The sequence below is a fragment of the Daktulosphaira vitifoliae genome, unplaced genomic scaffold (assembly GCF_025091365.1).
Source record: "Daktulosphaira vitifoliae isolate Bord-2020 unplaced genomic scaffold, ASM2509136v1 Scaffold_5, whole genome shotgun sequence".
Taxonomy (NCBI): domain Eukaryota; kingdom Metazoa; phylum Arthropoda; class Insecta; order Hemiptera; family Phylloxeridae; genus Daktulosphaira; species Daktulosphaira vitifoliae.
Genome location: NW_026099576.1, coordinates 10,413,788 through 10,426,995, shown reverse-complemented (window position 1 = coordinate 10,426,995; position 13,208 = coordinate 10,413,788). Strand labels below are relative to the sequence as shown.

The window sequence follows — 13,208 nt, the reverse complement described above, 5'->3', positions numbered from 1 at the left end:
AATTTAAACGCAATGTGGGGGGCGCCAGCAAGTCATGGGCGCCAAATTACGAATGCTCAGTACCGCTTTTACGAGTGGAATGACCAGACAAAGGAAATTCCCTATATTAGTTCATAGGAAGTCAAACGAGAGGGCTTTGCAATCCTTATGATAATAATTAACATGATTGAAAGCACAGTAAAATTTAGTAAAGGGGCATCGTCAAAAATTCTGCGGGTGGAGCGCACGCTTGCTTAGTTATAAAAGCATGATGAATCCTGAACAAAACTTAGGCGGATTGTCTCATCTCGGATGTACGCGGGGAGAACAGAAAGTAGTTAAAAACGGAGAAGGCCTGAGGATTAAAATGTTTGATACCAGCCAGACAACTTGTGCGGTAGCTGTTTCACCAGTCATGTGTACAGGTCTACTCAACTCTTGTAGTGTTAAAAGTGTAGGGACATCACCACTTAACTCTAGGCTGGACTCGTGTATAAGGAAGAAAGATAGATACAAAGTAAGAATAGGTACTTGGAATGTTGGAACATTAACTGGTAGAAGTAGAGAATTAGTTGAAGTATTGAAGAGAAAAAATGTTAACATTTGTTGTGTGCAGCAAACTAAGTGGAAAGGAGAGAAATCAAGGGAAACAGGTGAGGGTTATAAAATAATATACTCAGGTAAGTCTAGTACAAGGAATGGTGTAGGGATGAGGAGATGAAAAGTAGAGTAATAGAAGTAGCTAAGAAAAGTTCTCGTCAGTAGCTGGAGGTTCGTGTTTTAGGTCATCTCGTTTTATTTTTATTTTATAAATATATATAAATAATTTTACTAAAAATTTATAGTATGATTTATTTAAAATACTATTCCCAAATTTTTAATAAAACAGTGATTTTTTTATAAAATTTATTAATTTTTTCATGAACCATGATAATATCAAGTTTATTGCAAAAAGAAACTTTTTCTGTGGTAGATTTTTGAGTTAACATCGGAAGTTAAATGGAAAACTATTATAAATTTAATGAAGAATGGATTAAATACAATTTTTACTGATTGATAGCCAGTTTTAAATAGACGTATCTTAAAAAATTCTTCTATGGATGCTATAGTCCCATATGTCATTTTATGAAATATTTATCTATCTAATGGTTTCTATGGACATAATACAAATATTTTTGAAATCATATACTATGATTATTTCAATACTCTATTTTTATTAAACGTAAAATAACATAGTATATTATATCTTATTGTGTAAGTTTTATGCATGTTAAAAATATTACATATTTGGAGCATCTCCTGTAATAATAGGTTCCCATTTAACTTCCAAAAATTTAAATGTTGAAATAAAATTTACTTTCATACAGTTATTAAATATTAAAAATAGATTTTTTTAAATAGGTATATAGACGCATCATGCTCAAATGCATGATTTAATTGGTTATAAGTAATGGATGTATGCCCATTTCGTGATCAATAAGATAAAAAAATAAATAAACGTTATGGTGTTTTACTACTCAAAATATAATAGTTAAGGATCACATAGGTCGTGGGATTAGAAACAGGAAATGAAACATAGATTTTTAGTTGTTGCGGATACCATTACTTATAAGAATTCTTATTAGATGTTTAATCATTTGCGTTTATGTGTTTAATGTTTTTTTTACATGGAACATAATACTGAAAAGATACTCTAATAGTGGCATCATTAGGTCTATAATTATTATAAACAGCGTTCTATTGATGGTTCGTTTAAACATGATAGTATATTATTGGTATTAGAGAAACATAACAACCTAATGACTAATGACAGGTGAATGTACATTAAAGACGAATGTATATTTAATAATAATGATGGCAATGATACTATGAATTTATTAGTAGAGAATTTAACAGTATATTGGGGATGATATTTTAATTATTTTAAATTTTTAAATAATCTATTTAATATAAAAAAATAGAAAACTTTTTCAAAGCTTTTGAGTAATATATTTATAAAACACCATTATTTATTATATGTAATATTATGCAGTTTAAATTTTTTTAAATATTTTTTAATTATATAAGAAGGCTAGTTTTTGCTATTGAAATTATTTAAAATACAAAGAGTGAGTAGATTAGATGTATCAAAATGCTCGTAACTTAATAAGAATTAAAGTACTAAAAACCTTTTTTGTGTAAAAGATGTTAAAAAATATAAATTTTGATATTTCTAAAAAATTTTTTATTTTTTATTTTTTTCTTATTATAGACAAATAATAGTTTTTTAACATAGTTCAAACTATAAAAATTATTAAAAAAATTAATGCAAAATATTCATTGGTATTATTATTACAAATTATTATATTTGTCAAAATATGGTGAAACTCACTATATGTCAAGGAAAATTATTTTATATGAAACCTTTTATTTTAATAATTTGTATTTATTACAAAAACACATTTTAAAGAAAGTGTAATATACAAACATATGTTTAATTATTTAAATTAGAGCCAGTCTATTGAAAGTTTGGAGTCAGCCTTTTTTTAATAGTGAGGTGACACTCTTACCTTTCTAATAAAAAACCTACCCCACAATCATAGATTTTTATTGCAAATTTCAACAATTCCTTACTGACCTCGTGGGCTATGATATAATCCTTTTAGCCAATATTTAAAGCACTTAAACAATAATAGTCGCCAAAGTAAAAAAATTTACTTTTAATTGAAAAGTCTTGGGTACGATACTACCACACACTATTGTAAATTATAATAGTGAATTACTGAATAAAACATTAATTTATACATTATTAGGTTGCTTAAAATAAGTTTATTTTTGCGAATTCAAAAATTTAACGAGTTGACTGCCCTTTGTTATTTTTATCCACTTATAACTGGTAATCAACTGTTAAATCTTAAAAAATAAGTATTGATCGACCATTCTTAAAACAGTGAAAATCGTTTTTGATTCTTAAAAAAAGCGTGGTAAATTTAGGTAAAGAGAAAAGTATACAGAGTATCATATATATTATTTAATTATTAGTTATTAAGAACAAAATTCATATATTAGTTAGCAATACCATACTAAATTACATTGGTACTTTAGGGTAATCATATATTTGAGATCTCTATTTAATATATTTTTAAATAAAATACAAATTATACAAAAAAATATATTCAAATTTTTCTTGGCGCCCTAGAGCACTTTACGCCTGTTGCTCCTTCTCCTTAATACAGCTCGGTGAATTAGGATAAAAATTGAATTTAAAACTTTACATAAAGTTTATGTAGGGGCCTATTTAGAAATTCATAATCGACAGAATAAAAAATGTTTAAATCGATATGCTACTATGAAAATGTTTGACTCTTGTTAAGTTGATTATAAAAGAAAAAAATTACACACATTTTCACATCAGTATTGCACTTGTTAATTCGTTCCCTTTAGAAATGACTTTGGGAGTATGTATATTTTAACTTATCCTGTAATGTTAATAGGATTAATTAGCGATTTGTATTCAATAATCAAAGCGTTTACATAAAAAAGATAGTTTTCAAAAATTTTAGGGAAAATCGTTGTCGCGTAAACAAAATTTAATATCTCTTAGTCGAATCATGTTTAGTGCGATTCTGTAACCTCACTAATAAGTATATTCTGGAATAAAGTTCTAATGCAAAAATAACTTAGAATAGTGACCATAGTAAGTGGGTCAGAAAATTATATTTTATTGGTAATACAAATATAACAATAACTACTATTTCTTAATCCGCAATTAATTTTATAAAATTATTTTTTAATAAAAAAATAAACAAAAAAAAATAATTGATATTATTTAATTTCAAAATATCAAATTACAATTCAATACGTTATTAAATAACATATTGCCTTTAATATAAGAATTTTTACAAATATTAAATAACGATACCACCCTAAACTTTTTTGAAGTTAAAATATCATATTAAAATAGGCTACTGTTATTGATATGCACATTTAAGTTGAATATATAATATGTATAAAATTATGAATATCGACCGATTTCAAAAGCACCATTCTGTAAACAGCTGTTTTCGCCCTCCCGGTGTTTTCTACGGCTTGTTTTTTCTTCTTCCAGCTGCCGCCGTTTCGTCACCATGTGCGGCAGACGTGTTGTAGCTATTTTTGCTTTCCGTGTATTTTCATAGTGTTTTTTACTAGCGAATCGTAGCGTAGTCAAATATATTCTACAGTACTAATGTAGTGTGCGTACGGTCAAGTGTTGTTTCGGACAATGTCCGTTAACCAGGGTACATTTATTCTATTTCACAAATTCACAAGTTGTTAGTCGCCATTTTATCAAGGATTTTTTGATTACTAACATGTATTAACAATTAGTGAGTATACACTACATTCCATAGAACCTTTGGGATTTTTACCTACATAGATATGATTAGTATTTTAACTTATGTTTCATTAAAAAAGTTAGTGTTTTTTAACAACAGTTTGAACAACATTCATCTAGTATTTTTTATCAATTTCCTAATATTGAATTACTAAAATTATCATTTTATTAACAGATCAAATTGTCTTACAGTTGCTACTATGAACGAAAGACTGATAATAAAATTTAGTCGACTCTTTTTCTTTTAAAATTTAGCTCAATTTTATTTTAATTTCATCTGGATTAAAATGAAAGTATTATTGATTGTCTTCTAATTTTGTTTAAAAAATGTGTCTTAAAATTTTTTTACAATTATATCAATCCCTTGAATTGTGCTCAAGAAAACAAAATAAATAAAAACGAGTTAGTTAACATTATCATTAAAATATCAATGTGGTTACTGTGATACTTCTTAATAGTTTCAAATTGAAATTTGATGGTAAAAATAGATTTTTTGTTTTTATAGGTTATTAAAATTAGGACTCTAAAATTATAGTGCGAGTTATTAATTATAAAATTCATCAAGAATAATTTAATAAAATTATAAGATGTATAACTAGTTTACATTTTTGAGTATTGAAACTAATAATTTACCATTTACTTGTCATTAAAAATCTATTTAAAGCATTACGTATTTTATACGTAATGCTTTAATTAATCTCTTATTCTCAAATTTTTCGTCTCTGCGAAAAATTTTATTTGTCTTCCTTTCCCAAATATATTTTTGTTTACAAAAATATTAAGAAACTTTATAACTTTGGCTATACACGAATATTTTCTTTAGCTTATCATTTATTAAAAAAAACAGTAAATCTGTATCAGAAACATAAAAATGAAATTATATTCATTTATATGTTTATGATCTGTCATGTTTTATAATGAACAGAAACATATTACAGATTACAATTGTCTATAAAGTGCCTCAAGAAATATACAAGGCACACGGGTTTCGGATCTTCATACATTTAGCGGCCTACTATTTTTAAATCTCTAGTAAGACCGAGATCATTATTTGTATACGAACCCTAGTTTTAAAGATGCAATACTGTACTTTAATTATCTACATATGTTTAAAGTCAAAAGCATAATAAATTGAGCGAGCTGAGTAGAGGTGTACTGTCGAATAAACAAATAATTTTACATCAAAAACCTCCTGACACTTGTAATGATAGTCTTTAATAATATTGGGTTATAAATTATTAATTTATTAGAAGAATTAAAAATTAAAAACTTTTTAAAAGCAAAAACAATGACTGATATCTTTTATCTAATAACGTTAACATTAAAATGAATTTGTTTACTTTTACGCAAAACCGAAATATATTAGTTTTGATGATAAAAATTTTTATTTTTATACAGAATGTTGAGTAAGAAAGGAAATAGGTAAATTTTTATAAACAATGATAACAATAAAAACTTGTTTCCTTACTTATTGAACACTATATATTCTTATTTTATGATAAATTCTAAATTACATAGAAAAATTAATATTGGCACTTGTTGAATAAATAGAATTAATTTACGAATTTCAATACGTCATACAAAAATATTGCATATATAATAAGGAATGATGTTCAAATAAATGGAGCAGGTGTGTGATAATTATAACAGAAAACTAATATGACCATTGTAATTGTACCCCGTTACATAACATTGTGTACCTATTTATCTTTTAATGGACTGTAATAGAGTAATGAAAAGTTATTTAATACTTTTTAATGAACTTTTTCATTTTCAAAACCTATTTCTTACAAGTATTGTAGACTAGTTTTTGTCTCGGATAAAGGACCATACCTCTGGAGTTTTAGTGATTCGTAACACACGAAAGACGTGATACTATTTTCCGTTTTAATGTGTTTGAAAATCTTGAATACAAATCGTGACTATACACCTAGCAGGCTTAGCTAGATCATTTTTTAAACTATTATCTAGGCAATAATAGTTTTCAGCCATCTCAACTCATACTAAAAGTGCTTGATGTCTGTTAAAAAAACCAGTGAGCTCTGAACCGTGAAGAGAATAATAAATTTCTTCACGTTGAAGAAAGACAACGGAATGACTAAACAAAAAGACAACCGGTCCGAAATTAGAGTGATGTGTAAATTCATGAAACAATGCTTAATTACAATATTACACATTTTCAGGGGTTCGAAAAGTTTTATTATATATTTGTATAAGTTTTAACAGATATATCTAAGATATAAATGATAAATTTTTACTCATTACTAAAAGTTTACATTCAACGGAGTATAAAATATTAGTATATTATATTCTGAATCATTATATTTTAAATAATTTACAACTTGGTTTAGATTCAGAAGAGGTGGATGGTTATCACCACCTTCTTCTTCGGTCAAATATTAGTGTGTTAATGAAATTTTTAAAATTACTTAATTTTAGAGTTTAAAAACTCTAAATTAGTCACCACCTTTCTTTCATAAAAGCTACCTGGATCTAAGACACACTGGACTTAAAAACAGTGAAACTGAGTGGAGTGGTTTGTCACGCAAGCAGATAAATTTTTATGATTATTTTTATAGACTAAATTATAATGTAATAAGGTATAATATTCAGTCATTAAATAAGCAAATATAAATAATTCCTGAATTGTTTATGTGGTATACTGTAATAATACGTAGCCTACAGTCTATAATTATTCTAATCTGTGTCTTTATATCTGATATTTTGAATCAAAAGCTAAGTACATATTACCATTACATAAATATTCATTTTAACTGTATATTTTTAGCTCAATAATATTGTGCTAAATATAGAGTATATATATTTTTTTGGTAATATTTTAAGGGGGTGTAATTAAGAAGTAATGTTACATCAATTAGTTCACTATTATTTTTTTCCTTCATTCATCAAACAAATTTTCATGCACTTATTTCATTCTATTTAGAATTATTCCTTAGGGTTCTACTAATTTGAGAAATGCCGCAAAACTGTATGTGCTGAATTTACAACGTACACAGATATTAACATACATTGGCGGGAAGGGCAATATTTATAAATGTTTGGTGATAGGGGCAGGGCACTATCCGTATACAGGCTGCACGCTTAGTAGTTGAATACAATTTATGTTTACTTTTAACGAATCTAAAAGCCGTTATTTTTTTTTTTTATATCTAATAGACATCCGTGTAAAAAATTCATTAATGACTACATCAATTACTTTTCATAGTTGGTTGACTAATTTTAAGTTTATAGAAAAAATATAATGATAATAGTAAATTAATAAAATATTTTTTCGCAAGACTACAATCAATTTTAGTAAAATTAACCTAGACTAAAATTTATTTGTAAATGAAATTAAAGCAGTTATTTATAAACTACGGATAATTTTAGATTAATCTTCCAAGAAAAATTAGTGACAAATCTGTTAATACGTAGATAGTCACATTAGTTACCTATTTTACCAACTTATTATAATATATTTTAAATAAAAATGACAATATATTTAACAAATAATTTAAAAAATTATAATGTTTTAGAATAATTATACTTGGAGCAGTTTCATAATGAGTTGTATGCCATGCGGAGATTGTAATTCCATTTCTAAAGAAGACTTAGATAGATGGACAAATAGTTTAAAACACGTATTGGCAAATCAAACAGCCTTGACAATGTTTCAAACTTATTTAAAGCAATGTAAATTGGATTCGGCTGAAATTCTGGAGTTATGGAAAATGTGTGATTGTTTATTACATTACGTGCATAATAAAAAAATCGATAAGTAAGTTATTAAATTTAATTTTAGAGTTGTGCTTACGACAGTATATTCAAAAATTCATCTCTTACATGAACTATCTATTTTTTTTTTAAATTTAAATTTATATTAAAAACGTTATAATTTTAAATTTTGACTAAGTATTTAAAAAAAGTACGTGAAATCACTGAGTATTATACTGATAGAGTATATTTTGGGTCCAATAAATAATTATTTTCATATTCACAAATAAATAAAATTAGGTCTTTATTCAGACATTTTCTCGGTGTAAGGGTGATTAAATTTATTCTATTACCAGATTCATTATGAAGATATTTGCTTAAAACTGGTCTAAAATGTATATAGAGAAATTATTTAAATACTTGTTCTACAAAACATGGATTAATATAATTTTAAGGATGAATCATTCTCTCTTAAATACAATTCCGAAAAAAATCTTAAGCACAGAGCTTATATTGTTAAGAGAATTGCTGTATTATTATGTAAGACTGTTTTTGTTTAGTGAATCTCTTAAAATTAAGACAGATTATGATGCCATAGTTGAGTTTGCTAAAGAAATAGAAGGTCTAACCGAGCATCAATTAAGACGATTAGAAGAAACAAAAAATAGTTCAACAAAAAAAATATTGGCAAGAGTAGAAAAGTTACGTCAAAGTGCATATGAATTGATGAAAAATGACTACAGTCTATTTAGGAAAAAGTTATTAAAAGATTATACAAAATAAATGTACTAGAAAAATTATTTTGATTTAATACTAATACAAATTTTTATATAATTATGTGAACAATTTACCTAATTTATTTGTTGTGCTTGATTAAAGTTGAGAGTGAGATATTACATTTATTAGAAAAAATCTGGATTAAAAGTTATTTTGTTATAATAAAATTGTTAATACAAAAACAAACATTTGTATTTATTCAATTATTTTAGCTTCGATGCGAAGCTGAGAAGGTATTAATTGTACTACGTTTTTTTTTTTTTTATTAATTATTTTTTCTTTTTTTGTGTCTGTTACCACTTTTTCTCAGCTCCCACCGAACCGATTTCTTTCAACGATACGTCAAAAGATCACAAATCGTCTCTAGTCGAAAACATTACCCTCAAAAATTGAAAAATTTTTCCTCGTTTGTAAAAGATTACAAATTTAAAAATCGCTAAATTTCGAATTTTTTTCAATTTTTTTTACTAAAAACTTCCATAACTTTTTCAATAATGATTATATCAATACAATTTTTTTTTATAGATACCTGCCCACAGGGGGGGATTTAAGATGACAACTTTTTCAACTTAAATTTTAAAGTGTTCCAGATACTCTGACACTTTTATACATATCTTAAATTAAAGATAATGTAATTTGCTTTATGGAAAAAAAATGTTTGGACTTTATTTTGTCTTCACGGTGAAAATAGTTACCAAATGCTTTTTATGTGTGAAAATTCTCGATTTTATATTTTACATTTTTAACTTTACAATAGTATAACTTATTGAAAAGTGTATGGATCAATACAATTTTTTATGAGAAATAATATTTATACACCTCTTTCATTCTTTCACTGTTTTTTTAAATAACACCATTTCCCTTTTATATATTATAAATATATATAGATATTTATTTTTCATATATTACACATATAAATCATAAACTTGTAATCGGGATATAAATAAGGAAATGAGAGATCATATAGCTTTTGGAATAATCCATCAATTTTTAAAATTAAACACTATCTACAGATTTGCATCAAAGCGTTTATTATAATAGTGATTTTAATCACTGTCAGATATTATACTTGACCCAACTATGCCACATCCCCACTGTGCCGCGACCCCACTGTGCTGGGGTTTTTTATAAGTATACAAGCTATGTCATATTTTTGAAAAAAGTATTAATTTATCAATTTTTCAAGGTTATAAATAAAGAGTAAATTTTTATAAATTCTGTTTAAAAACACAAATTTGTTGCTAGAATATACAGTAGCGTAGAAAGAAGTTCATGTTTTTAAGACAATATACCTCTAAAATCTAANTAGCGTAGAAAGAAGTTCATGTTTTTAAGACAATATACCTCTAAAATCTAACTACAGTTAGATCACATAACTAAGTTTACAAGCTTATTAATATAAAGTTGTAGAGGTAGATTATGTATTTGGAATTAATTAAAAAAAATTATAAATGCATACAAACCTGCTCTCTACTCATAAAATAAAAAAAAAATTAATTTTTTCAGTAAACGCAGATCATGAAAGTTAAACAAAAACAAAAAAATTAATTGATTGAATAGTTTGTGAAACCAATAAATAATTTCAGTTTCACGCTATGATTTCTTATTTATTTATATATTTTTATTTACATTACTAAAATATTTCTATGATAATATATCACATTAATAATAAGATGTTTACTTATTGTCTAGTAAATCTTTTGCTTCGTTTATTTTTGCAGCTATGTAAGGAGAACCTCCTTTATCAGGGTGATTAATTAACATTATACGCTTGTGTGCTTCCTAAAATATAAATATAATAAAATTAAAAATACATATATGTATACATATGGTGATTCTTTTGATACCAGCCTCTTAAAATAATTATTTATTTTTTGGCTATTGTTAGTAGCATATGTATTTACATTTATCTGTTATAAAAATTTATTTATGTTCATCCTTTATGTCTCTTAGGAATGTCAATTTTATAATTTTAATGGAAACATACAAATTTACTTAGCTTATAAAATAGAAAATTAAGAAAATTACTGATTGATAGTAATTTTTGAATTAGTATTCTAAAAGTTATTAACATATGAAAATATGGGACTTTAGTAATCTTTTGGACATGATATGTGAAAAAGGTCTAGACATATCTATGTACCTATACATATTTATAAATTAGTCAATATATGCATTATCTATAAAATATATAGAAAAAAACCTATAATACAGACATTTATGATAAACTTGTAAATGCATATTTGCATATAGAATGCCTTACTGGTTTTATTGGATTAATTAAAATGACAGCATATTTTGTCACTTAAGATGTAAACCACTATTTTCATTTTTTTGCCAAAATGAGTTTGTAACACTGTTTTATTCATTATTAAATAAAGTATTAACTAATGGATGGTTAAAAAATTCTGGTCTTTGTGTTGCTATCATATATTTAATGTAAGTTAAATAAATACTTTTGCAGAAAAAATGCATTTTAAATTATCCCACTTCACATAATAAAGTGTAAGGGATAAATTATAAATATGGTAGATAACTTATAAATTAAGAAATATAAAACTAAAACGTATCAAAAATAATTTTCTTAACATAATTATTACTCTAAGATAAATTGAGAGGTTAGCATTAAAACAATCACTATGTATTATAAAGAGTGTTCAAAAATAAGGAAACAGGTCAATTGTTATAAACAACAAGAACAATAGAAATTTGTTTCTTTACTTACTGAATACCCTATATTTTTTTTACTAATGAAAAAATGTATTTATGTCTTTGGGTAATAAAAATTTGTATTACAGCATGAAATATGAGCAAGTTTATTTGATATTTACCTTGATTTTATTTTTAGGAGCATTAGCTGATACATCAAGAATTAGTGAAGCCTCTTTTTTAGTCATTGTGGGATCAAATCCTCCTTTATAATACCTTTTACCTGACTAAATACATATTAAATATTTAGATAATTTAAACTGATACATAGAAAAATGAAATTATAAAAATAAAAAACTGTATTACCATAATTGATTCTGTTTCAGATGACATAGTTTTAAGGATTTCATTCATTTTTGTGGCAACTTGAGGAGCAACACGCAAAGCCTGTCGACCAGCAAAACCAGCTGCTGCTAATCCTAATCCAATAACTACCATGCTAGCCTTAAAAAAATTATTAAGTTTTTAAATAGTTACTCTACCAACATTTTAAAAAGATATTACCATTATAAATCAGTAAATTATTAATTATTATCCACTAAAAATACAATACGAACTAAAGTTGAACCAAATATAAAATAAAAAAAAATAAGGTGCAGTATAAGAAATATGAATAATTTTTAAAAAATAAGTAAATATATTTAATGTCCAAAACAATTAATTTTTATTTGAGAAATTAATGTTATCAGGTGAACAAATATAAAATATTTATATCAACCATCACAAGATAGGCCATACCATACACAATTTTTATCATGAATAAACAGAAGGGGAATCAATGCACTGGCGTAGATGATTATGCTGATAGATAGCGTAAATTTCAAACGCTCATATTGGTTGAAATATACATGGTATTAAAATTTTTTAAATAACACATTAAACTAATGTATGTACATTAATAAACATAGTTGTTATACACGTTAATTGCATTTTATGATATAATTTAAGAATTTTTTATGATTTTAATTCTTTGTAATTATTTTTTCATTGAAATTTAATTAAATTTTAGCTTTGATGCGAAGCTGAGAAAGTATTAATTTCACTATGATATGTTTTTTTTTATGTCTGTTACCACTTATTCTTAGCTCTCACTGGAACGAATTTGATGAACAATACGTTAAAAGATCAAAAATCGTATCTAGTCAAAAATTATCAACTTCAAAATTTGAAAAAAAATTCCCTCATTCCCCGTAACTGGAAGAAATCCCCCAAAAAATTACAATTTTAAAAATCGGNATTCCGTTGTCTAGACTAGACTGTTATACGCATTCACCCCTCCCCACGCCTCGCTCACAATACGACGGTACACTATTCCTATAAAATTTTTATTTTTAGTTATCGTACATTATATATATGTAAACAAATTTTTATTTTGACTGACCAATAACGCCCGCGTCTAATGCGCCTTACGTATATATATATATATTCCTACCGCCGTTTATACCTCGGGTATAACGTTAGTCCGACCCGCCCGGCCATAAAACACAGCTATACTTAGTGCATGATACTTTTACGTAGTTAAGTCGCATTATTTGTATAAATATATATATTCTAATTACTATTAAAATTAATATATTAACACGATTTATTCTAATTAAGAGATATAAAGTATTCATTCCGATTACGAGGGATGATTTCCGTATCGTCATTTTTCGTCACTACCTCCACGTTCCGG

At 25.8% G+C, this 13,208-nt stretch overlaps 2 protein-coding genes across 2 annotated transcripts; one reads left to right on the top strand and one right to left on the bottom strand.

Annotated features, from left to right (window-relative positions):
• Positions 1 to 4,064: 4,064 nt before the first annotated feature.
• On the top strand, positions 4,065 to 9,010 carry LOC126908396 (regulator of G-protein signaling 8-like). The gene is made up of 3 exons (XM_050690421.1): positions 4,065 to 4,325; positions 7,870 to 8,111; positions 8,608 to 9,010. Exons 2-3 carry the CDS (start codon positions 7,897 to 7,899, stop codon positions 8,828 to 8,830), a joined length of 438 nt encoding a protein of 145 aa, XP_050546378.1. The 5' UTR covers positions 4,065 to 4,325; positions 7,870 to 7,896; the 3' UTR covers positions 8,831 to 9,010.
• Positions 9,011 to 10,410: 1,400 nt separating this feature from the next.
• On the bottom strand, positions 10,411 to 12,227 carry LOC126908397 (mitochondrial import inner membrane translocase subunit TIM14). Its single transcript, XM_050690422.1, has 4 exons — positions 12,038 to 12,227; positions 11,840 to 11,977; positions 11,656 to 11,760; positions 10,411 to 10,606 (listed from the first exon to the last, which is right to left on the bottom strand). The coding sequence occupies exons 1-4, from the start codon at positions 12,038 to 12,040 to the stop codon at positions 10,502 to 10,504; spliced, it is 351 nt and encodes a 116-aa protein (XP_050546379.1). The 5' UTR covers positions 12,041 to 12,227; the 3' UTR covers positions 10,411 to 10,501.
• Positions 12,228 to 13,208: the final 981 nt, after the last annotated feature.